This window comes from Delphinapterus leucas, chromosome 9 (assembly GCF_059928025.1).
Source record: "Delphinapterus leucas isolate spDelLeu-1000000601 "Yukka" chromosome 9, BTC_Dleu_Yukka2, whole genome shotgun sequence".
Taxonomy (NCBI): domain Eukaryota; kingdom Metazoa; phylum Chordata; class Mammalia; order Artiodactyla; family Monodontidae; genus Delphinapterus; species Delphinapterus leucas.
Window position 1 is genome coordinate 96,683,679 of NC_143137.1, and position 24,486 is coordinate 96,708,164.

The window sequence follows — 24,486 nt, forward strand, 5'->3', positions numbered from 1 at the left end:
GGCTGCCCCATTCCTGGTCCTTTGGCCAGAGAGGGCAGGCTTTTACTGCAGCTTTTTTTTTGGTCTACATTAGTTGGTATTTCTGGGTTGCCAGCTTCTTCAGCATCTAGCCTGGAATATATGAGGCAAAAGGAAAACCGAGAACTCAATGCTCAGTCTTTTGGGACCCCGAGGCCCCTTCCCAGTCTGTCTCCTCTCCACCTTTCAGAGTCTTATGTTTTGTTTTGCATTAAATGAAGCATCTCATGTTTTTAGCTGCATTTAGTGGGAAACAGAAGTCCTGTATGTGCTTTTTAAATTTTTAATAAATATTGACAAGTGTCCTTGCTTTCCATAAAAATTTAATAATTTCTACTTTAACCAACACCTTTAAAAAGTGCCTATTTACCTATACCATACACCACTGCATTCAGGGCACCTTTGGAAACACAGTGCCGGTCTGGGCAGGATGGATCAGTCTTCAGACCCATGCACTGAAGCTTGTTTGGGGTTCCCACTTCAGAGGTGGAAGTCCCCCCCAGCAATCTGGTCAGCTACCCACTCCAAATTTACTTCTGTTTAGTTTTACCTTGGGAACTTCAGCTTTTTAAGACATATCATTAGTTGTGGGGTGGGTTTTTTTTTTCTTCTGGTAGGTTGTAGTCCTTTAGTCATAAAAATACTTTAAAAAAATAAATTTATTTATTTTTGGCTGTGTTGGCTCTTCATTGCTGTGCGCGGGCTTTCTCTAGTTGCAGTGAGTGGGGGCTACTCTTCGATGCGATGCGCGGGCTTCTCATTGCAGTGGTTTCTCTTGTTGCGGAGCACGGGCTCTAGGTGCGCGGGCTTCAGGAGTTGTGGTACGCAGCCTCAGTAGTTGTGGCTCACAGGCTCTAGAGAGCAGGCTCAGTAGTTGTGGTGCATGGGCTTAGTTGCTACACGGCGTGTGGGATCTTCCCAGACGAGGGCTCGAACCCGTGTCCCCTGCATTGGCAGGCAGATTCTTAACCACCGCGCCACAAGGGAAGTCCCATAAAAGTACTTTTAAAGTGTGCAAAGTTCTTTCATGTTTGTATCATAATTACAAAAAACATTGAGGGAGCAGAAGTGATTGCATCCTTCACTTTATGGCAAAGGAAACGAACACAGATCAAGTGATACATTTAAGGCTCACACAGCAAGGAAGAGTCACCTTGCCTGTTTGCCCTGCAGGCTCAACCACCGTTTCTGTGTAATAATGGCAAAATACCTTTGTAGTTTAAGAGTACTCTGCACTACCTCTCAATCCCTCAGTTTATGTTTGATGAGGCATCACAAATGAAAGACGTTGCATTCTCTTGAGATTCTCAGCCAGTAAAAGAAAATTGGTACTTATGCTCTCCGTGTACATAATGTCTTTGTATCACTGCTAAAACTAGAATAATGGATTAACAGCGATAGGTATGTAGCAAGCATTGTTTTCTTGATTCATCATGAAAATCTTAATGAGTCCAAAACCAAAAGAAAACAAAAAACAAAAAGTCTCTCAAGGTAAGTTTTTTTAAAATGGTTCTTAGGCAACACACAATGCTAACAATCATTTAATGATGCATGTGCTTTTCCCTAAAAGACTCATGTCCTGAGAAATGCCCAGGCTGTTTTTGCCTCTTTAATTACTCCTCTGTCTAGCCAGCATGAGGGTGGTAGACGTCAGGAGTCAGTTTATCTCCTCATCCTGTGAATAAGGAGGGGCCTTGGGTAAGATGTGTGCTGCCTGACTGGGGAATGCCCAGGCACAGATAAACTGTTTTATTTTCCTAAGGGCAGAGCACTGAACCCTTAAAAACAAATTTTGCTTTGGTTTTTGGGGTTTTTTTAATGTTATTTTTCTCAAATGTGTAGATTTATACTTGCATCTTGAAATTAATGGGTTACAGATAGTGTCGCTTTGTGTACTTTGTTGATAGGGATAGGCTCGTTTATGTTTCTTCTTAGGCTTTTTTAAAAACAACTTTATTGAGGGGCTTCCCTGGTGGTCCAGTGGTTGGGACTCCATGCTTCCACTGCAAAGGGGCACGGGTTCGATCCCTGGTTGGGGAACTAGGATCCCGCATGCCGCGCGGTGTGGCAAAAAAAATAAATAAAGTTTAGGTTTGGGCAAATCTGTTCACAAACATTTAAAAACAAAAAACTTTATTGAGGTATAACTCATATACCATACAATTCACCCATTTAAATTGTACAATTTAACATTTTACAGTATATCATAAGGTTGTGAAACCATCAGCATTATCTATCAATAGTTTTAGAACATTTTCATTCCCCGCCCCCCCCCAAAAAAAAAAACCCATACCCATTAGTTGTCATGTCTTATCCTTGCTACCCCCAGTCCTGGGCTTTCTGTCTGTATCAATTTGCCTCTTTTGAACATCTTCATATAAATGAAGTCATACAACATGTGTTTTTTGTGTGTGAATGAGTGTTTTCACTTAAAAGTTTCAAAGTTCATCTGTGTTGCAAGAGATATCAACATTTCATTCCTTTACATTGCCTAATACTATTACATGGTATGGCTATACCACACTCTGTATACCCATTGATCAGTTGATGGACATTTGAGTTGTTTCCATTTTTGGGCTCGTATAATGCTGCAGTGAACATCCGTGTACAAGGTCTTGTGTGGACGTATGTTTTTGTTTTTCTTGGTTGTGTACCTAGGAGTTCAGTTGCTGAGTCATATGGTAATTCTATGTTAACTTTTTGAGGAACTGCCAAACTGTTTTCCAAAGTGACTGCACCAGCTTACATTCCCACCAGAATTGTATGAGGGCTCTAAATTCTTCACGTTCTCTCCAACACTTGCTTGTGTTGATTGTATCTAATCTAGTGGGCATGAAGTGGTATCTTGTGGTTTTGATTTACATTTTTTTCCCTAATGACTAATGATGTTGAGTATCTTTTAATGTGCTTATTGGTCATTTGTGTGTCTTCTTTGGAAAAATGTCTGTTCGTATCCTTTGGCAATTTTTAAAAAATTAATCAATTTATTTATTTGGCTGCGTTGGGTCCTAGTTGTGGCACGAGGGCTCCTAGTTGTGCTGCATGCGGGGTCTTCCCTGTGGCATGCAGGATCTTTAGTTGTGGCACGCAAACTCTTAGTTGCATCATGTGGGGTCTAGTCCCCTGACCAGGGATCGAACCTGGGCCCCCCTGCATTGGGAGCGTGGAGTCTTAACCACTGCACCACCAGGGAAGTCATTTTTGGCAATTTTTTGATTGGGTTATTTTTATTTTCATTATTGAGTTGTAAGAGTTCTTATCAGCTCTATGATTTGCAAATATTCCTTTTACTCTTAGACTGTCTTCTCTTTTTTGATGGTGTCCTTTGAAGCACGGAAGTTTTTATTTTGATGAAGTCCAGTTTGTCTATTTTTTTTGTTGTTTGTCCTTCTGGTGTCCTAACTAAGACACGTTGTTTGTCTCAAGGCTATGAAGATTTATTCCATTTTAACTTGGAAGTTATAAAACTTCTAAGAGTCTTACAGTTTTAGCTCTTACATTTAGGTCTTTGATCCATTTTCAGTTAATTTTGTATATGGTGTGAGACAGGGGTCCAAACTTCATTTTTTCACATATGGATCTCCAGTTGCCCCAGCACCGTCTGTTGAAAAGACTATTCTTTCCCCATTGAGAATTTTTGGCCCCCTTGTCAAGTAGAAATATTGTTCTAAACCACAAGTCAGAACACTTGGACTTCTTGGACAACCCGAAGCTTTCATGAAAGTGTTTGAACAATTCAGTGTTTCTACCAAAAATGGTGCACTATTCGTAATGTTGACTCTGGAATTGGAAGGATGGAATCTGAACCTACCAAAATCTGAAATGTATATATACCTGCTGTCTGCTCTGTGGGTCCATAAGATCGTGGATAGAGAACAGCTGTTCCTGGTCTTCCCAGGGTGGAGGCCAGGGATGTTGAGCCATCTGCTGAAGGGCAGGTTTTCCGATGAGTCATCTTAAGGGAAGTTTGAAAATTGCTAGTAACAGTGCTCGGCAGCACTGAGCTATTTGTCAGATTCGGTGACTGTAGATAGCTAGGTAACGTGGTTTGTTTATAGTATCATATTGGAAGGACTGCATTGGGAAGAACCCATGAAACGAGCAGTTTTGTGCTTGTCAGTGTGGTGCCTGTTAATTGGGTATCGCAGCAACTGAATAATGACAGTTAATGGTGGTGATGATACTAATGGAGGTGATGATACTGCTGTGTTCTAGGAGAAAACCCCAGCTCAGGGGCCATCGAGTGTTTCAAGCTGCCTAGATAATAATGACATTGGAGGAAAAAAATGAGTGTTTTCCTTTGGACCTGAATTTTTAAAAAAACGTGGAAAGCAGCAGTAGTAGTATTTTTGCCATCAGTGTCTTTCTTTGTCTGCCTGTTAGAGAAAATGGGAGTATAGTTGGAGGTAGGAAGAACTACTGAAGTTACTTAAGGTTAAAAAGAAAAGGAGTTAAGATTGCATTCTATAGCAAAATATAGGCTTGTTCATCTTTAAATTTTAAGGAACAAGTTTTTGTTTGTTGTTCAGTTTGTTTTTAAAGTACCTGTTCTGCTTTTCCCTTTTGCTGACCTGTCTTTTCTGAGCAGGAGAACAGGCCAGACACTCTCTCTGTCAGTGTCCTTTATGCGTATTCTGATCATATTTGGCTTAAGAGGAAGGGTTCGTATAAACTGTGTAGAGGATAGTTTATGTAACATTTATTTCTGGGTAATTCTCAGCATGTCTCAGAGTTTGGATTTCCTTCAGGCAGGAGTGGAGGTGGGGTGTAATTCCAACTTGACAGCCCGGGCACTTGCTTTAAGGCAGATTTAAGGGCAACCATGTGTTAGGCCAGCAGGCACCGTATCTCAGGGCAGAGGGCTGTGGCGAGCCTCGTCCCTGCCCTGGGGCTCCCTTTCCCTCCCACAGCCTCTTTCGCTTTGACTGGAAGGTGCCGGGATCTTTATGGGGAGAGGAACTGCACAGTGTCCTTATCCCTTCCTGACTGGGTCCCTTCCCGGAGGCATCTGGATTCTGACTCGTGCTTGGAAGTGGTTCAAGACCCCTCTGGGGACAGTCTAAACTCTTTCATGATCTGGTGGGTGCGTCAGCTGCTTTTGTAAAATGGCTAGCGTATATAGAGTTACATACTAGATTTAGTAAAATTACAATCCTCAAACTCAGGGTCTATTCAACCTTGGGGAAAACTTAAACTCAGAAGGGTGACCTGTAAAACAGAAGAGCTAGCCCCTGTCTTCTAGGGGGTTGGTGGGGTTCGTGAAGAATCCTAACATGTCAAGTTGATGACCACAGAGCGCCCCAAGGTAGGTAGACACTTGTGTAGTCACTGCTGCCCGTGCTTCCTCCCACAGAGCCCGCTCCCAGTCCCAGGAAACGGGGCTCAGGACCCCTGGCTGTCCAGCCAGTCCACCTTTCCTGCCAGACAAGACGATTCTTGCTCTTCCCCTGTGTTCTGCTCGCCTTTCCACCTCTCTGTCTTTCCTCCTCCTGATTCTTATATTTAGAATGCCTGCCGTTCCGCCTCTCCAGAGCAGAATCCTCCCTGTGCTCCGCCCCTTCCCCAAGCTTTCCCAGCCGCCGGAAAGGAACACCTGGGAGGAGCGGCTTCTCCCATGGAGTTGTGTTGGCATTTTCTGTGCCTCTCAAGCGCTCAGTGCTGTCGCTGTAATTTTTAATTAAAAAAAATTTTTTTCTGCTGCTCAAAGATAAATTATTTGAGGGTGAGCAAAATATTTTTCCAATGTCTCCGTGTTCTCCAGAATACCGTGAGTCCAGCGGGTACTCGGTAGTCTCTGAATAGATTAGAAAGTATCTTTCTCATTTTACAATTATATTAATCTAATCATTCATTAATCTTTGTTGCCTTTGCCTATAATTGTTTTATACAACGTATAAACTTACAGGGCGTCACATATTTATCATGATATATCGTATCCCTCAAACTAGATTGAAACTTGCAGGGGAAGACCATACCTCTACAGCTGTGTTCTCTCCTCCCCGTGTGGAGCACAGGCCCTGTACATAGGAGGTTGTTCAGTTTGACTACCTCATGCTGTGTCGTGCTCTCTGAAGCAGGGCACGCGGCCACAAATGCATTTACAGGGTCTTTCTCCTCCAGCCACAGTCTGCGAGGTTTTCCCCCAGTAGCCTTGGCTGCTACAATGCTCTTTCTAACTTTTCTTTCTTTTTTTGGTGCAGACAGTCGTGAGAGACTTCAGGACAAGAATGTTTCACTTAAGGACTTGTGCTGCTAAGTTGAGGCCGTTGACGGCTTCCCAGACTGTGAAGACATTTTCACAAAACAGACCAGCAGCAGCTAGGACGTTTGGGCAGATCCGGTGCTATACTGCCCCCGTTGCTGCGGAGCCCTTCCTCAGCGGGACTAGTTCGAACTATGTGGAGGAAATGTACTATGCTTGGTTGGAAAACCCCAAAAGTGTACACAAGGTAAGGCTCAGAGGAGCAGGTGTCTTCGTGTGTTTGGAGTCTTGGCCGATGGTGGCTGGCTGTCCAGGTAAGTGCATGTGTTCTGAGGACCGTCGAGAAGGAAGGCAGGCAGGTGGCTGGAAGCCCCACCGACCCGAGTTCTCTGCGTCAGCCCAGCTCGGCCGTCACACCAGGCCCAACTGGAACCGCCTTCTCTGGAGGGGCGTGTCCCTCTCTCCGTGTGCGGCGCGCTCAAGGCCTTGCTCCCTGGAACAGCCAACGTGTTAAACCGGCAAGGATGTAGAGGGCACTTGCACCACTCCCAGGCTCTCACCAAGGCTGCTGCAGGATGGTGATGCTGCAGAAAGGAAGCCCACAGAAGGAGAGGCCCCGCAGGAAGCTCCTCTGTCCCGCTGTCCTCGGAACACCTGAAAACCATTTCATGTGATTTCTGTATAAATGACATTTTAGATCAGTATGTTCACGTTTTTCTCTTGTATTTGAAAGTAAATTCTGTGAAGGCTTCCTTCTAATTTCTCTGTGTTAACCAGTGAGGCTCTTCCTTAGAGCCTCTCTCTTCACACGTTTACTTGATACAGAGCGTGCCTAGTGGGAGAACTTCTTCACAGCATTTTGGCCAGTGATATTTATGGGTTTTGATGACTGTTTCTTGGTTTTCAGGTCAGGCAGCTGGCCCAGCAGAAGCTGGAGGGTAGATCCCCAAGTTGCTCAGACTCCTTGTGCCCCATTGCGGGGTTTGTGAAGGAGACAGTATGTGTGAGGTGCTCAGGGTCTGCGCAGAGGAAGTGCCCACAGGAGGCTGGCTGTCCTCACTGTTGATCTGTCTCTTTCCTTGTGAATTTCAGGGACTTGTTATCTAAAGGCAGCCTGCTTCCATTGGGCCCTTGAGTGTAAGCTTTACCCTTTTACTCTGAAGCACTAGTGACATTTAGATTGGGTACGTTTGACTGCGGGAGCCACCAGCCCCGTTTCATCAGGAATGCCGCCTCTTGGTCTGAACCTCCTTGCCCAGCAACGTTTCCATGGCAACCTGGAAGCTGCATTGCTCCATGAGCAAGATGAGACCTGGTTTCCTATGGAAGGAGATCTGCGGTATGTTTCCCAAGACTGTAGATAAATGCACTGCCCGGAAAGAAGTGCCTCTGCCTGTGATGTCAGATATTAGCGGTTTCTGAAGACAGTTACTACAGGGTTATCTCTCAAATAAACTTAGCCCAGAGGTTTCAGAATCAGACTTTCATCTTGTGTCCAGGCTGTCCCTTGCCTTCCTTTTCTCAGACGTAACCTCTTTATGGAACGAACCAAGTCTTCTTAAGTTATATTTGGTTTTAGGGAGAATAGCACATGAGTGAACTATTGCAAGTTAACAGGGATCTAAGTTGGGGAACGTCCGTGTGTGAATGCCTGGTGTCACGGGAATGGGTTGCAGTGGTGAAGCACACTGTGGCTCTGTGGTGCAGAGCTCTGGAAAGTGGGGCTGAAAGCATCACAGTGGCTGTTACCATTATTAGTATTTGTATTACTATCGTTATCGTTATTGCTTTAAAAAAATTGTTTAGGGCTTCCCTGGTGGCGCAGTGGTTGAGAGTCCGCCTGCTGATGCAGGGGACATGGGTTCGTGCCCCAGTCTGGGAAGATCCCACATGCCGCAGAGCAGCTAGCCCCGTGAGCCATGGCCGCGGGGCCTGTGCTCCACAACGGGAGAGGCAACAGCAGTGAGAGGCCCATGTACCACAAAAAAAAAAAACAAAAAACAACAACAAAAATTGTTTTTTTAAAAGAGTTATTCTGTAGAGCAGTTTTAGGTTTATAGCAAAATTGAGGGGAAGGTACAGAGATTTGCCATGTACCCCCTGCCCCCCACATGCAGTCTCCCCGCCATCAACATCCCCCACCAGAGTTACACATTTGTTATAATTGATGAACCTACATTGACGTGTCATCATCACCCAAAGCCCATAATCTACATTAGGGTTCACTCTTGGTGGTGTGCGTTCTGTGGTTTTGGACAAATACATAATGCCATATATCACCATTATAGTATCATAGAGAGTATTTTCACTGCCCTAAAAATGCTCTGTGCTCCACCTATTCTTGAAAAGGATTTTTATCACATGGTGTCGAGGAAGGTAACACTTGGGAGTTCTCAGGCTGCGTGGGAGGGTCACCGTGTCCATCTGTCCCAGGGATGAGGACAGTACAGTGAGAGGACTACTGACAGGCACAGATGCAGCCTGCTGAGGAAGAATGCAGAGTGAGGATTGGGTCCTTGGGCTCTGCAGGTCAGAGCAAGCACCTCTTTAGCACCTCTTTGAGAGATTCTGCGGGGGATATGGGTAAAGGATCTCAAAAAAGGACTTTTCAGTTTCATAAGAGAATACATGCAGGTTGGCGTCTTTGGGCCAGATTTTATGTGCTGGTTTCTGTTGTCAGTATTCTCCAGGGGACACAGCGTCTCCTTGAGGGAGAGGGACAGGATGGTGTAAATCAGTGGACATTTACAATGGCAGTGTCCCTCTGCGGCCATCCCAGCAAAGTAGACTTGATCGCCTCTCCAAGTTGAATTAGGCCCAATACCAGTTGTATGCTCATTTTTTGAGGGACAGGATCCAGAGCTTTCATCAGATTTTCAAAGGCATTTGTGACCCACGGAAGGCCTTGGAAATCGTTGGTTTTATTAAGAATGCTTTGTTTGTGCTCTGTGTTAGAAAAAATAGTTTAGGGAGAGATAAAGAAAATTAGGTTTTAAGATTTAGATTGATCATCTTTCTGATCTCTCATTTCTGCATCAGATAAGGGATGTCACATTCCTTGTCCTGAGAGCTGGTTCTGTCATCATTCTCTTCCCTCCCTTTGCAGAGGGCTTATGAGGAACTGCTAGGACTGAATTTTTTTGTGTCCAGCAGAAACAGGACAGATTTAGCATCTCCCCCCTCCCTGCCCTTCTATGCTCTGCTTTCCTATTATTTTTTAAACTTTTTATGGCGTTTTCAAACATACAATAGGAGTGTCAATTACAAATTGACACTTAGCATCTACCTCTACAAGGATCAGATTATGAGCTCTGCAGCTGCTGACCGTCAACACCCCCGAAAGGATTTCAGGGGGTGGAGATCAGGAATGAAGCGCTCTGTGCTCTGGGGAAAGCTGGGAGAACAGGTCTTCAGATAGATATCTTCAGGAGAAGATTTTATGAGCCCAATTCTGTCGTCTCCCTGTATCTAGAGAAGCACTAAAATCCTTCATGGTGCTGTCTGCTCCTCGTGACTAGCAGAAACCTTCTGCAAAAAATGTGTGCTCGATTGCATGGACTCCCCCTTCATGAAAATCAGAAATATACTGACCTTCCCCCCACCTCTTTAGAGCAGTTTCTTGGAGCTCTCTGAAATGCTGTCTCCCGGGCTATAGTCCTCATTTTGCCGCAAATAAAACTTAACTCACAACTCTCACGTTGTGCTTTTTTTTTTCTTCCCCCAGTTGACAGGAGTGTGAAATGAACCTCCGTGAGGAGACCCATCACACAACTTCAGTAGCTCTCTGCAGTTTGCCAGTCTTTAAAAATCTATTCCTTCCCCACTTACTTTTCTGTCATAAATGCATCTGAGTGGCTCTATCAAGGGAATGGTTTCTTCACCACACCTAACAAAATTAACAAGATACTTCTCTAATACTGTAATCTCATTCTCAGTGTATATTCAGCTCTTTGTGATTATCTTAAAGCTGCCCTTTCACGTTTGACTTTATAATTTACTTTATAATTTTGTCGTATCCCTATTTTTAAAGAAAAATTGTAGGGCTTCCCTGGTGGCGCAGTGGTTGAGAGTCCGCCTGCCGATGCAGGGGACACGGGCTCGTGCCCCGGACCGGGAAGATCCCACATCCTGTGGAGTGGCTAGGCCTGTGAGCCATGGCCGCTGAACCTGCACATCCGGAGCCTGTGCTCCACAATGGGAGAGGCCAGAACAGTGAGAGGCCCGCGTACCGAAAAAAAAAAAAGAAAGCTTTTATTTCTAAATGTTTAATGGTGAATGTTATGTTTGTGGTAAAGTAATCAAGCAGTTCAGGGGTGCAAGCCCCTGAGCGCTCCCCGTGCCTCTGCACCCAGTTACCTGGGTCTGCCTTTGCACCCCGTCTCGCCGTCCCTCTGCTCTTCGTCCCTTGGCGTGGTCCTCTCCTAGACAGCCGTCTCTTCCCCATCATTTTCTCCAGTCCGGCCTCTGCGCTCCAGTCTTAAACACCTTGTCAAGTGTAGCTCGCCCCTTGCCCCCCTAGGACCCGTCAGCCAGGGCCTGTTCTGTCAGCGTGCAAAGCCCTCCCTCATTAAGGTCTTGGCCATGTTGGGGACAAGTCAGATGGTGGCATCTTATTTTTGTTTATGTCTTAAAAACAGAGTCAAAGCCAGATTGCCCTTGTTAGTGTTTCACACAGACAGGTAATTGAGAGTTGCTGAGCCCTCACCGAGCCCCTCCTGTGCAGCAGACGCAGGTGCCTGCCCTCACCTCCACCCCCACCACAGTCACAGCGTGGTGTCAGCCCTGCGGGGAGATCCCAGGGTCGGGCCGTGTGCTCTCTCCACCCTGTGGTGCCCTTTGTGCCCCTGCTCACTGAGCCACCACGGCCGTCCTTGGTGCATCGGAGCTCACTTCCCCTGCCTGGGCCTTCTGAGTGACCCCTGCCCACTTCCTAAAAGCCTGTCTTCCTCATCTTGCTGACTGTGTCCATTTCCTCTCCTGCCTTCTGCGGGCCAGCTCCCACGTGTAGTAACAGCTCTCTGGTCCAGTGTGGTCACCACAAGAGCTCTGTGTGGCACTCGACATGCAGATCCTAGACTCTCGGTCCCACCTCTCTGAGCTCGGCCATGCCACCCTTCTGGGCCGGGCACTTCTGCTTCTTCCTTCCATGCTCGTGAAACACAATGCTGTTATTTTCTGTAATTGAACCAGACAAGCAGAGCAGAAACAGACACACGTCGTCCCCAGTATGGGGTGACACCGTTCCTTTTCATTCTGCAGCTTTGAAACTGCCTTGGCTGCACTTTAAAAACTCAGCCTCTGTTCGCCCTAATTCTTTGCTGGCCTTGGGGAAAAGCACACACGTGGTATACTTCAGGGGCTTTCAGTGATCGAGGCTGTTAAACCTCACTTTGAAGTTCCCCCTCCATGCTCAGCTTCCTAAATCAGGATGACTCTCAACCCTGGTGACTTTTTGTGTTAAATCGACTAAACCAACAAAGAACATCTTCCCTAACTTCAGTATAGTATTTTACTCTTAAAGAATTTGTGTTTATACCGTAAGGGACATAAAATTAACACCTTTGGAAAGTGTAAGGGTCCTGAAGCAGTGCCTTCACCTTATGTGTGTAGCGGTTCACAGCTCGCGACAGTTTTATTGGAGGACTGCGTCGACTGGCTGCCAGGAGGTGTGAGTGTGCAGGGCCCGCTAGCTCGCGGGCCCGTGGGGACTTCAGTAAGCCGAGCACAGTTAGAATACAGAGTAAACCCCACCAGCTTCTGCAGGGAAGCGCCAGTTGTTCTGAGTTTTGAAGGGTAAGGAAGGGGCCTGGCCAGGGACAGGGTGGCTGTACCCAGAAGAGGCACGTGTGAAGGCAGAGGGCTGCAGGGGCATGGGAAGGGTCGGGGGGCACTCAGCGAGCACTCACAGAAGCTCCTGGGAGGCTCGGCACCAGGAGCCCAAGGCAGCAAAGTGAAGACCAGCAGTTTGAGCTGCGACATACGTGGAGAGGCCCCGAGATCAAGCCGAGGGGTGTTGGCTTAGTTTGTGAAGCGCTGTGGGAGTGTGGACCCCTGAGCAGTTGGCAGAAAGTGAGGGTGTCAGGCGCTGATGAAGAGCTAACTAAGCCTGCGGTGGCCGGAGGGTGGGCTGGGAGTAAAGGCGTGCTGCATCTTTGGGAGCGTGATTTTTTAATGCCTATCCTTTTATACTGTATTTTAAGCAAGAATCGTGAGCTTTTAAATGTCAGTGATAACTGGAGAGAGAGATCCAGAGCGACCTCAAGGGGAAGGTGGACACCAAGAGCAAGAAAGGAGCGAGTCAACCTCGGGGCCGGGGCAGCTCCTTTTTTTTTTTTGGGTCGCGCCAGGTTTTAGTTCTGGCAGGTGGACTCTTTAGTTGTGGCATGTGAACTCTTAGTTGTGGCATGCATGTGGGATCTAGTTCCCTGCCCAGGGATTCAACCCCGGCCCCCTGCGTTGGGATCGCAGAGTCTTATCCACTGCGCCACTGGGGAAGTCCCTGGGGCAGCTCTTGAGAAGGGCGCAGCGAGCTCTGCCCCAGCCACCTGCCTGGCGCCTCCTCTCTGGGGAAGGGAAGAAGGAGCGCGTTGTCAGCCGGAGGCGTTCTTTGGGGCCTTTCCCAGAAAGGGACTGTGGTGGTGATGACATCGTCAGTCCAGAGCCTCTAGGCCACTCACTCCCCGACTCCGCCTGTGCCAGGCCCCCGCGAGGGGTCTGAAGGTCTGCTGGGCTCTGCGCTCTGCCGTCCATGGGCAGGTTCTGAGTTTAGGGCCTTCTCTCTTAAGTGGTCCTGACTCGCAGAGCCAGAATTCTCTCGGAGCCTGAGGCTTGGCTCCGCTGGGCTAGGTCCTCCAGGTGGGGCCATCCACTAGGCGCATGGGGACCAGATGCCCACCGTGGTCCCGCACAGCCGCCCTTGAGAGTTGCAATTCTGAGTTGACAGAATGCACTGTTGGGTGCGGACCGCCAGGCAGAGGGCAAGGGCTCTCACTTCCTGAGGAATGCCAGAAAAACTGCGCATGAGAGGCGTCACAGGCGTCCTGCGTATAATATTCTCCTGCAGTAAAAGTCTGGTTTCTATGAGCGTTTGTGTAATAAACCAGCCCAAAACTTGGCAACTAGAAACACCACCAGTGAAGTCTTTCTCATGGTTCCCAGCTTCCGTGCAGCTGAGGTTTGGCCAGGCTGCAGCCCTGCAAAGGACCCCCTCACATCTGGTGCTTGATGCTAGCTATCCACCAGGCCCTGCCATCAGCCAGGGGACCAGAGAGACTCCCTCACAAGTCCTCAGTGTAGCTCCAAGAGGAGAAGAGAGGAGAGAGGAGGAGAGGCTGCAGGCCTTGGATGCCCCACCCAGAACTCACACTGCCACTCCCACCCATGGCCTTGGTCAAAGCAAGTCTCAGGCCAGCCCCCAAGGGCTCACCTCCAGTGGAGGAGCCACATGGCCACTGCAGGGGGCCTTTTGTGGACCTGAGAGGACGTGTGGCCACTGGGCAGCCTACCACAGTCCTTTCTATAATGATCTGATGGGGCCACTTCCTTTAGGGCAGAAACCCAGGGAGTATCATTCCTCTATCAGCAGATTCCTTAGAGCAGAGCTGAAGCAGCTTTTCTTTGCTAATCTTGTGTGTTTATTGGCATTTTACCTGCACGCCCATACAGAGAGAAGATAGTAGAACTTGTCTGGAGATGTTCTCTCACCTGTGCTACACTGTGCTTTAAAAATAACAGCATCGCTCTAATCGAGCGCAATTCATTTGGCTTCTGTGGCTGAGGCATCCCCGAGCAGAACGCCCAAGTTTAACTGCTCCCAGTATAAATAGATCTGTGGTGACAGGTCAGGCAGGCCCTGATCCTGGTGCCTCCTAGACGTGGTGGTGGGCAGTGAGCTGGGTCAGGACATGGCCCCGCCCGTCCTCAGCTGGGGACAGTTTGAGCAAGGCCCTGCCTTGGTGGTTGGAGGGGTCTGCAGCCCAGCACTATGCATGTCTTTCCAGACTGCCTAGCCCTGAAGCAGGAACCTTTTGTGCAGGTCTGTGGCTGTCCACCGCGGGTCTTCTCGCCCCCTCACCCCAGGCATCGTCTCGTCGGGACGTTTGGACAGTCCCACACGGTGTTTTCGGGAAAGGCATGGAGCCCAGCAGTTGGCACAGACAGGGCACAGCAGGAGGGTTGTAGACACTGCCCCATGCAGACTTTTCATACACAGCACAGACAAGAATCGCTCAGCTCCACGCCATAGCTGGGCTGGCGTGCACAGAAAGCTAGGCGCTAAGGAAATAATTGCAGAATTTACCAGCGCACTTTCTAAGCTGGAAGAGCCCCTGTGCAGGGTGGGTAGGGAGACTTGCAGCCTCAGAGCAGTGCCAGCTCCCTCCAGGGCACTGGGGTCCTTGAGGAGCGGCACCTCCTCAAGGACAGCTGGCGCTGTCGGCCAGCGAGTCACAGGTGACCATCCTTGGCTCAGGGAGCTGTTGCCTGTCCATTTATTTGACTGAATTAGCCTGGACCCGCCAAACCCTTGTTTGGCCATGTGTGTGTTTTCCTTGGTCACTTGTTCCCTTGAATTTCACGTTTGTGGCAGTTAAAAAGCATTGTCAGTATGAGAACACAATGATATGGTTGTTTGTGACAGTGCTGGCATCTGACGTCCAGACCCGGCAGTCATTAGTTTATCAACTGTGGTGGCCTTTGAGCCTGGGGTTTGGTCCATTCTAGAGGTGGCCAGAGGCTGCCCTGCCCGCTCCCCCGCGTGATGTTTTACGGCAGGGTCCTTGGCAGGGCGCCCAGCAGAGGGTGGTGGTGGCTAGCAGGTGACATCATGTTCTAGACCAGGGTGCATAAGGCGGGTGGGTGGGGTTTGTTCCATAGCTAAGGTGGAGACGAGACAGCAGGGCATCTGAAGGGGACTTTGCACGAGAGAGTGGTCTGGCCAGCCCAGAACCCAGAGTCATAGAACTGAGCAGCTAGAATAAGCATTAGTAATCCTGGGGTTAAGCTTTGATCACCAGCTTCTTGAACAAATATGAGTATACCTACAGGTGCTTTTTAAGGTGTAAAAAGCTACACAAGTACAGAGCTGTCCTAAGTAAGTGCTCCCTACCTTTATAGGCAAGGAATGAGGCACAGAGAGCTGACGCGACTTCCCTGGCCCTCGCCCAGCCTGTGGGGGTCAGGACTGGGGCTCCCAACGCCCAGGAGCGGGCGGGCAGCAGGCAGGCCCACTCTGGTGGGCTCAGCCTGTACGTGGCCCTGGTAGGTCACACGGTTGCACTGGCCCGCGTATCTGACACACATCGGGGGACTTTGAGACAGGGTGGGGAAGGGCGCTTGGTAGCAGGTTTGTGACCCCTCCAAAGCCAAACCCTTCGTGAGCAACTCTCTGTCATGACCTTCTCTGTCATGACCTTCACAGTCAGGAACTTGGCCCTGACACTCTTGCGATCTGCTGACAATCAACAGGGTAGAGTCTGCTTGCCTCACTGAACCACTGACGCCCGCGTCCCCTGGTTAGCACTCCCACAGCCACTGAGGTCAGCGCCTTATCTAAGATGAGGACTCTGGACGGTCCACGGTCTTACAGCTGTCACCGCACCCACTGCTGCACCTGACACCCTGCCTAGCACAGCACTTAGCACCACACCTGACACCATACCTAGGACCACGCCAGACCGAGCACCTGGCATCCACCTCGCATCACACCTAACACTGCATCTGATACCACCCTAGAACCACAGCTAACACCCCCCAGCACCACATTTGACATCCCAGGGAGCACAGCACCTAGCATCACACCTGATACCAGCCCTACCACTGCACCTGACATTGCATCTGACACCACACCTGTCAAGATGTTCGCCTTTGAAGGAGTCTGACCTGTCTGAACTTAGCAGGTGTGTTGAGCACTTACTATGTGCAAAGCACTGGACCAGCTTCCTTAGACGTTACAGAGAAGGGATGTGTTTGCAGCTTTGAAGAGCTCCCTCTAACTGGGGAGAAGAGGACTGGCGGCGGGCGGCAGGGAAAGCCCGTTGGGGCTGGGAGAAGTCTGGGAGGTGTATGGGGGAGCAGAGGAGCTAATGGCTTTTGAAAACAGACCTTCATGTACTACAGTTAAATGCTTTTAGTTATCTAAAATTAAATGTAAGAATTCTGGTTTCACTTCACCCAGAATGTTATACTTATTTGTACTTGAAATCTATCGTGTTTTGGTTTAAGTCATTTCAGCAACAAGTTGATGGCCTTAAACCCATTCATGGGAGGTGGGTGGCCGGCCTACACCTCCGTTGACGGCCAGGGCTGCTCGCCTCTATGGCACGGAGGCCGTGAAGCTCCACGTGCAGGGGGCATGTGGGACCACACAGGCGTCCTCTTCTTGAAGTTTTCTGTTCATTTGGGAAAGGGCCCACTGACCGGTCACTTCAGCCTCGTGGTCACCTGTCCCTACAGCGGGTCTGCAGACACTTGGTTCTGACAGCAGGGAGGCCGCTGCCGGGGAGAGAACCGGAACTGGCAGCAGGTAGACATACGGGTAAACAAAGCCTCAAGTTCAGATGTGTGCAAATGAGGGCTGCGATTATCAGAAGGGGAACCCTCTCCAGACAGTGGCAGAGCCACAGGTTGAAGATGACGCGGGTCAGTGTGTGGAGAGGGGATGAGCGCCCCAGGCAGCAGGAGTGGGGGAGGTGCAGGCTACTACCGAAAGAAGCCGGAAGCCAGTTCAGGTGTGGGGAGGGGAGGGGTGGAAGAGGCATCTTGGAGAAGATGCTGGAGGGAGAGAAGCTCGGCCTCTGAAGGGCGGTGAAACCTACAAGCCAAAAAAAATGACCTTCATTTTCACAGCCTTTTTTTTAAATCAACTTTTTTTTGAGGTCTGACTTACATGAAAATTTACCAGTTTTAAGCTGCGGTGCGAGGGTTTTGCAAAGTGTATGCCGCCAGGAACTTTCTGTCACCCACGTGTGCAAACTGATCGGATCTGGTGGAAGGGGGCTTGCTGTTTGTTGGGGTGGGCTCCTTGGGCGGGCCCTCATCTGAGTGCAGGTACCCACACCTGCCCAGAGCGTGCGGGGGAGGGCCTGCTGGAGCTGCAGGGAAGCGTGCGCAGCGGGGGTGAATTACGGGACCGGAGGAAGCTGCATTCCTGGCATATTCTTTCCCAGTGGTTCCCAGCTCTCTGCAATACTGGTAGGAACCAGTTTTTTCTGACCGCCTCCAGCTTGAGCAGAATTTCAGTCTGTGTCGCTGTCCTCAGCCAATTGAAAATCACCTGGAGTTTTATCCCAAGCACAAAAGAAGGTCAGAGAGAGGAGGCCCGATGACTGCGATTTCCCTCCCCGCCCCACCGCCACCCAGGGGCCTGGCCTGCGCCCTCGGGGTGTCAGCCCTGGAAATCCTTTGATTTCATTGTTTGCTGGCTTTGGCAAGGGTAAGCCAGCCTGAGAGACGCTGTTTATGTAAGGGTTGCTCTGTCTTACTTAACCTGATCAGTATCTCTGCCTGGTGACCACACTGTGTCAGTCCTGCCTGCCTGAACCTCTCCCCAGGAGGCTGTAGTTGGCATTCCAGGTGCTTGGAACATCAGTGTGGTAACTACTCCTACCTCTGTGGCTGCCACTACTGTTCTTGTTATTCAAAGCTGATTTTTCTAAAGAGAGGTGAACTTGTGGTTTTTGCTATGCCTTTTGGCTCTGGGTCTGTCAGCAGCTGGTGCCCATCAGGGTGAGGGGTCGGCGTGCAGTCAGGGGACCCTCTCCATCCAAGGTCTTGTCGTTGGGCGACTGCCGCTGCATTTCTACACATGTGTTCATGCGTTCTGTGGGGAAGAAGACAGTGTTTAAGGCTTGAAGAAAGTTGGGATCCTGTGTGCTGCTCTCCAGAGGCTACTTGGTTTCAGGGTCATGCCCTGTCCTTCAGCCCCCCTGCAGCCCCAGGGTATATGTCTAGAGCAGGACTTGGCGTGGACACACGTAAGGGTGGGGACGCCAGTGCTAGAGCCCGCTGGGGGCAAAGCAGAAACTAGATGAGGTTTTACAAGGCAGGAACGGTGTGCTGTTGGTTCTTGCCGTGCAGGGCTGGGCCGACTCCTGCCGCATCCCCTACCCTATCAGCGGGGCTCCTTTTAGTCCAGGCCCTCGGTTACTGGAGGTATGGGTGGGGGCCAGGGAGAGCCCTGGGCCAGAGCTGCTCCCAGAATGCGTGGAGCTTGCATGGCCTGCTGTACGAGCTCACAGAATCAGAAATGTTTGGGGGTGTCTAGCGTGTCTGCTCCTTAGGCCTTTGTAAGGAACCAGGTGGGTGCCGAGCTTGGGGCAGCCTTACCTTGCCCAAGGCTGCTGATCCTGAGGCATCCTCTCCTTTCTCTCCCAAGAGTAAGTCGGTTGCTTTCTCTGGTGGGCCTCCTGCTTTTACCCCTGTTAGAGGACTCAGAGGGAGAGAATGGTCTTGGGGTTCTAAGCCCTGGGTGTAGAATGCCCCTGGTTGTCAGGTCACGTGATGCAAGGTGCTCTGCAGTCGGTGTTATGGCCTTTGCCAAAAGAGAACCCCAGAGCTCCCTTCTACCATCACCTGACATGCTGAAAATTAACCAGAAAGGTAAAAACAGTAAAACCTTGAATAGTGAGATATGTTAAAACATTTAAAAATTGTTATTGAGATAGAATTCACATGTAAAAATTGTACAATTCTGGTTTTTAGTATATTCACCGTGTTGTACTATCATCTCCCTAATAGTTTGATTTTTTTTAATTAATCTTTTTGAATACGAAAGGACTATGTTCTTATGTAGAATGATATAAACATTCTGGAAAGCTCCCCTCAGAAACACTTTTAGTGAGAGGCCGGGCTGCCCTGTGTGATGCTCCAGGCCTGTGCGCATCCCAGGGGTTTGTGACTGGCGGCAGCATGCAGCCATCTCTCGGACCATCCAAGTCTGTACGTCTACATGTCATAAAGAGCCTGCCTGAAAAAGCCAGAAGACCTTCAGGCTTCAGGACCAGTCTCAAGGTTTCTGCCCAGACATAGATAGACCCATTCGATACCTGCCCAAGCTCCCAGATGAGCCCATCTGGACAACATCTTGGTAGCACTTAACTGGGAGGGTGAACAAAAATCTAGTGAAGTTTCTCCTCTCCAGATTTTTCAAGAAGTCTAACCAGAGTTTATTGACAGAAGAATCTTAGAAACTGGAAAATGCATGGCAGAGAAGAAAGACAATGTTTTCACGTTTCTAAACTCTCTGAGTTTTAATATATACTTTTTGGCAATGGAATTTTATTAAGTCTTAGTTTCTCTGACCTTTAAAATTTTATTTTAAGCTTCATGTCTTTATATGAGATAAACTATTATAGTTCAGAGTGTCTATGCAGATTATAAATTGAATCAGGGAATTCCCTGGCGCTCCAGTGGTTAGGACTCCGAACTTCCATTGCAGGGGGCACAGTTTCGATCCCTGGTCGGGAAACTAAGATCCCACAAGCCGCACAACATGGCCAAAAAAAAAAAGAAAAGAAAAAATTGAATCAAATACAAAATAGCCAAAAATAATAGGAAGAGGAGTTAGTTCACATTAGCACAAAGGAAGTTGAAACCAGTAGTAATACCAGTTACTACCAGTCATGCCAACTGCCTACCAGATTGTGTGCTAAATGCCTTTAGTCTTTACAAAAAAAAAACCTATGAAGAATATATAGATTTTTTTTGTCCTCATCTTACGGATGAAAAAACTGAGCACAGAAATTTAGGTTATTTGCCAAGATCTCAGAGCTCAGATTTAAGGTTCTGCCTCCGACTGCACACCCTGAGCCCTTAGTGACAAGACTATTTCTGTAGGGGTCAGTGGGGATGCTTCAGGCTTCACAGGCCCAAGCTCCGGGCTCTTACGTAAAGGCCTTGATTCTCTTTGGGGTTTTTTTGTTTTTGTTTTTAATATTTATTATTTGGTTGTGCCGGGTCTTAGTTGCGGCAGGTGGGCTCCTTAGTTGCGGCTCGCCGGCTCCTCAGCCACAGCGCACGGGCTCCTTAGTTGCGGCCTGCAAACTCCTAGTTGTGGCATGCGTGTTGGGATCTAGTTCCCCGACCAGGGCTCGAACCTGGGCCCCCTGCGTTGGGGGCGCAGAGTCTTAGCCACTGTGCCACCAGGGAAGTCCCCCTGATTCTGTTTTATGTCCGGCGAGAAAGCACAAGCAAGCAGGCCTGGGCTTCAAAAGCTGTGCCACGCCTTTGTGGTCTGGAAAGAGGATCTAAATGCACTCAGTTCCCCTGAGGAGGCCCAGTTGGGGTTTGAGGACCTGGGGCAGCTGCAGCCCTACAGGCAGGAGGGCCACGAGCATTGGTCTTCCGGATGACTAGGCAGGGAACAGATGGGGCAGGAAGGCCTCTGTTCACCTGCCTTCTGGGCTGCCTGCCATGGAAGCAGTTGGCACCCGCAAGCCGAGCAGAGCTGCTCGGCCTTGGGCCTTGGGGCTTTTGATGGGAGGGCATCTGCGTCGTAGGGTTGGGGTGAGGAGGCGCATCTGAGGGAATGATGGAAGCAGGGGCCCAGCCTCTGAGAGAGCCACCCTCTGGGGGCAGAAGCAGGCTATCCAGAGTAGGAAGAAGTTGACCCAACCAGGCTACTGGTAGATGGGCATAATCAAGGCTTACCTGCCAAGAACAGTTCTCTTTTTGGCTAAAAATGAGTCCTAGGCCTTAGGGGAGCAACGGAGTGACATGTGTGTTCCTTCTTTGTCTTCAGTCATGGGACATTTTTTTCCGAAACACCAACGCCGGAGCACCCCCGGGCACTGCCTACCAGAGCCCGCTCCCCCTGAGCCTGGGCTCCCTGTCAGCTGTGGCCAGAGCACAGCCCCTGGTGGAGGTTCAGCCCAACGTGGACAAGCTGGTGGAGGATCACCTGGCAGTGCAGTCTCTCATCAGGGCCTACCAGGTAAGGTGGCTGCGGCCAGCCATCCGTGACAGAGTGCCCTGCTGACCCCATGAAGGTTGTCGCTTAACTTTCACCCCCACCAAACACTAGGCGCTCTCTCTCCCTGCTCTGTGCTGGAGGGAGGCAAAAATGACATATGACAAGAGAAAAGGAGCCCAGGCAGTCTCACCCTGTTTGAGCAGATCCTCTGCCACCTTTAGCACCTGCCCTTATTTCTTCCCATAGCTTGGCAAGAATGATTTGTGAGCAGGGAAACGCGGTCAGTGCCCGGGCGTCAGGGGAAGTGCCGATGCCCAGGAGGGAGCAGTGACCGGGAGGGGTGTGCTGCTCCCCTTCTCAGTTGCTGGGGCCCAAATGCAATAAGACAAAATGAACCTGTAGGGTTTGGGGACAGAACCAGAGCCCATGGAAGCAGGGAGAGGCAGGTGAGGGGCAGCTGAGCCTGCAGAGGGGCCACCTCTCCAGGAGCATTCCAGTCAGTGGTCAGCCCCGTTGGAGGAGGCTCATGCAGAGCCAAGGGCTTCCATGGCCTTTCTCAGAGCCCAGAAGCCCCTTCCAGGATATCCGCGTGGTGTGGAGAAGAGCCCAGAATTCAGACTTTACCACCTGGTCTATGAATAGTTCTCAGGAGGAAAGGAGGAGAAATCGGGCCCGGGGAGACTCTTCTGGGAGCTCCCAGGACATGGGCTCCCCTGCTGCCTCTTCTGGCATTGCTGCAATGTAGCAGGGGTGTCACACCACAGAGTTCTCTCTCGAATGTTCTCTTTCCTGGAAACGGCCATGTGGACCGTTCCCCTCCGCCCACGGGGCCAGCTGCCACAGGTGTCAGGACAGGTAGCACAGGGTGGGTCTGTCCTGTTGGAGCCTGGCAAGTCAGGCTCTCTCCCCAGGGCAAATGACGAGACGCACGCCATTCACAGTGGGCGTTTCTGTAGAAAGAGGCACAGTTGGTGTGTGCTGACCACTGCCTGACTTATTCAGCCTCAGTCATTTCTGTTGGTCTTTAAGTGACTTCTCAGCAGCTGCTCCCCTTCCCAAATTGTTAGCAAGAAACAGTGGATAAAGTATCCAAGACTTAAAGAAACAAAATTGGAAGGGACTTTACGTGTCTTTTTGCTTTTAAATGGTTCAGATCAGGCACTGAGGTCCCTGTTGCAGCTGTCTGCTGTTGTGCCCCCTGTGCCCTGACCCACGCAGCAGGGCCGCACCCACCCCTTCCTTAGGGACTTCGTGTTCTAAGCTGAGTGGTCTTCGCACTGGAGCTAAAGTCCCCAGCATATCCCATTTCTGTTTATCCAGGAAAACTGTGAAGGATCCCGAGAAGTGGGTCCTTTTAGACTGCCAGGTTTATCAAAACCTGAGGAGCTTATCCCCTTTTTATAAAAGTGCATTTATGCACAATAGTGCTTTAAAACAAACTATTGTAAGGCTTTTTACAAACTGACTTTGTTGTTTGGGTTCATTGTCACTCTCAGGGAAAGGTTTGACCAAGTGCAACTTTTACCCCTCGCCACAGCCCACAGGACCTGCTTAATGACTGCTTGTATTATTGCTTCCAGGTCAGGGGTCACCACATTGCAAAACTTGATCCTCTCGGAATTAGTTGTGTAAATTTTGATGATGCTCCAGTAACTGTTTCTTCAAACGTGGGTGAGAATTAATCTGTAAACACTAATTTTAATGTAATTTTACTTTTTTTTTTTTTTTTTACCCCTTCCCTCTTTTTTTTCTCCTGTCCTTTTGTGTGTGTCCTTCCCTCTCCATCGCTGGCCCATTTGTAGATACGAGGGCACCATGTAGCACAGCTGGACCCCCTGGGAATTTTGGATGCTGATCTGGACTCCTCCGTGCCCGCTGATATTATCTCATCCACAGACAAACTTGGTGAGGGTCTGAGAGCGGCCAGCGCTGCGCTGCGTGGCTCCTCTCTCTGTGTCCCAGCCTGTGGCAGCCAGGACGTCCACAGGCGGAAGGGAAAGACTCTTAAGTTTCCTTCGTTCTGATCACTTGACATTTATCAGTCATGTAGCCTTAGTGTGTTTTGGGCAAGTTATTTTTATCTCAGCTTTTCAGCCAGATCGTATGAGCTCAATTGTCTAAGTCTCAAAATTGGAAAGTAAAATTTGGGGGCAGAAAAGGTTTGTGGCACAGAGAAAAAGATGACCCACCCAGGCAGGCGGGTCAGAAGATATTCCAGAGACCAGCTCGTCTGGCTTCGGTTTCCAGATCTCAGGGCAGTGCTGCCCCAGACGGGGCACTGCTCAGGACCGTTGTCACACACTGTCTGCTCTGAAGCACGGTGTGGCCTGCCTTTGACAGGGTGAATTCCAGAGCAGGTGGTGCAGTTTGGGTGTCTCGATTCTCAAATGCCGGTGATCATACTGAGGAAACTTTGGAAGGCGTCCCCGCGGGCGCTTGTAGTCCCGCTCACCGTACCCCCTCTGTCTTGAGCAGAGGGGCGTGGCTGGGCTCACACCTGCGGTTGCTTTCTCAAGTTAACCTGCTCTAAGTCACCGTGCTGCTAACCTGTGCTGCAGAAATGACGACGTGACTAATTTTTAAATGGCCAGGTTGTTTTCGAGAAACACTGTGCATGCTAATAAAACTGATGGTTACCTACCTGCCTAACGCTGCTCTTTGGGAGGGGACGAAATTTGCCTCCTGAATAACAGTCACTAACGCTTTGTGGTGCCCGAATGCCCTTAGAGGCGTGTCCGAGTTGTGACGTGGGAGGTCAGGCACTAGTCAGGTAAGGCTGGATTTCAAACAGTGTTGGCCCTGGGATTGACGTTAGAGGTTCGTCTCTGCTCCGTCTTCATTTCAGAAACACTCCTAGGTAATGCAGGGTTTCTTCTACTTTGTACCTGCACTTTAGCAGTTTTTGGAAGAAAGATTAGAGAAGCCCTCCTGAATATGATTAAATAGGGCCAGTTCAGATTGTCGGCAGGACGTGAGCTTAATCCTGCTACTTTATTGAGTGGTGACAACTGTGCACCCCAGAAGTGAGCTTCTCTTTGCAGTGTCCCCGAGGACACTTGGAGCTCCTTTCCTCTTCCTCGCCACTTAGTCCCCGCAGCACCCAGGCCCGACCCAACCTGTGCTCACCAGCGCTGAAGCCCCCTCAACACCGTGAGTCCGCACCAGGTCCAGGGCAGAGCACCCCCTCTACGTGAGAGGCCTGCGAGCCCCAGGGCACCAGCTGCCTGATGAGAGCTCAAGGCCCTGTGCCCTGGAGCTGTCTCTCCAGAAAAGGATGACTGCAGAGCCAGCCCGGCACAGGCCACAGAGGCTGGCGTTCCCATGCACAGTCAAGCATTTAAACAAGAAAGGCACAGGG

At 49.6% G+C, this 24,486-nt stretch overlaps 1 protein-coding gene across 6 annotated transcripts in view; it reads left to right on the forward strand.

Annotated features, from left to right (window-relative positions):
- Positions 1–24,486, forward strand: part of OGDH (oxoglutarate dehydrogenase) — a 76,674-nt gene that overhangs the window by 7,072 nt on the left and 45,116 nt on the right. For 2 of the 6 annotated variants that reach the window (XM_022593100.2, XM_089917860.1), the window contains exons 2-4: positions 6,219–6,467; positions 20,958–21,149; positions 22,931–23,033. In XM_022593100.2, coding sequence (XP_022448808.1) covers positions 6,246–6,467; positions 20,958–21,149; positions 22,931–23,033 — 517 coding nt within the window. In that variant the 5' untranslated portion in view covers positions 6,219–6,245. Of the gene's footprint in view, positions 1–776; positions 5,324–6,218; positions 6,468–20,957; positions 21,150–22,708; positions 22,800–22,930; positions 23,034–24,486 lie in introns of those variants that run through there. The other 4 variants (XM_089917859.1, XM_089917862.1, XM_089917858.1 and 1 more) reach the window with 4 other exon arrangements.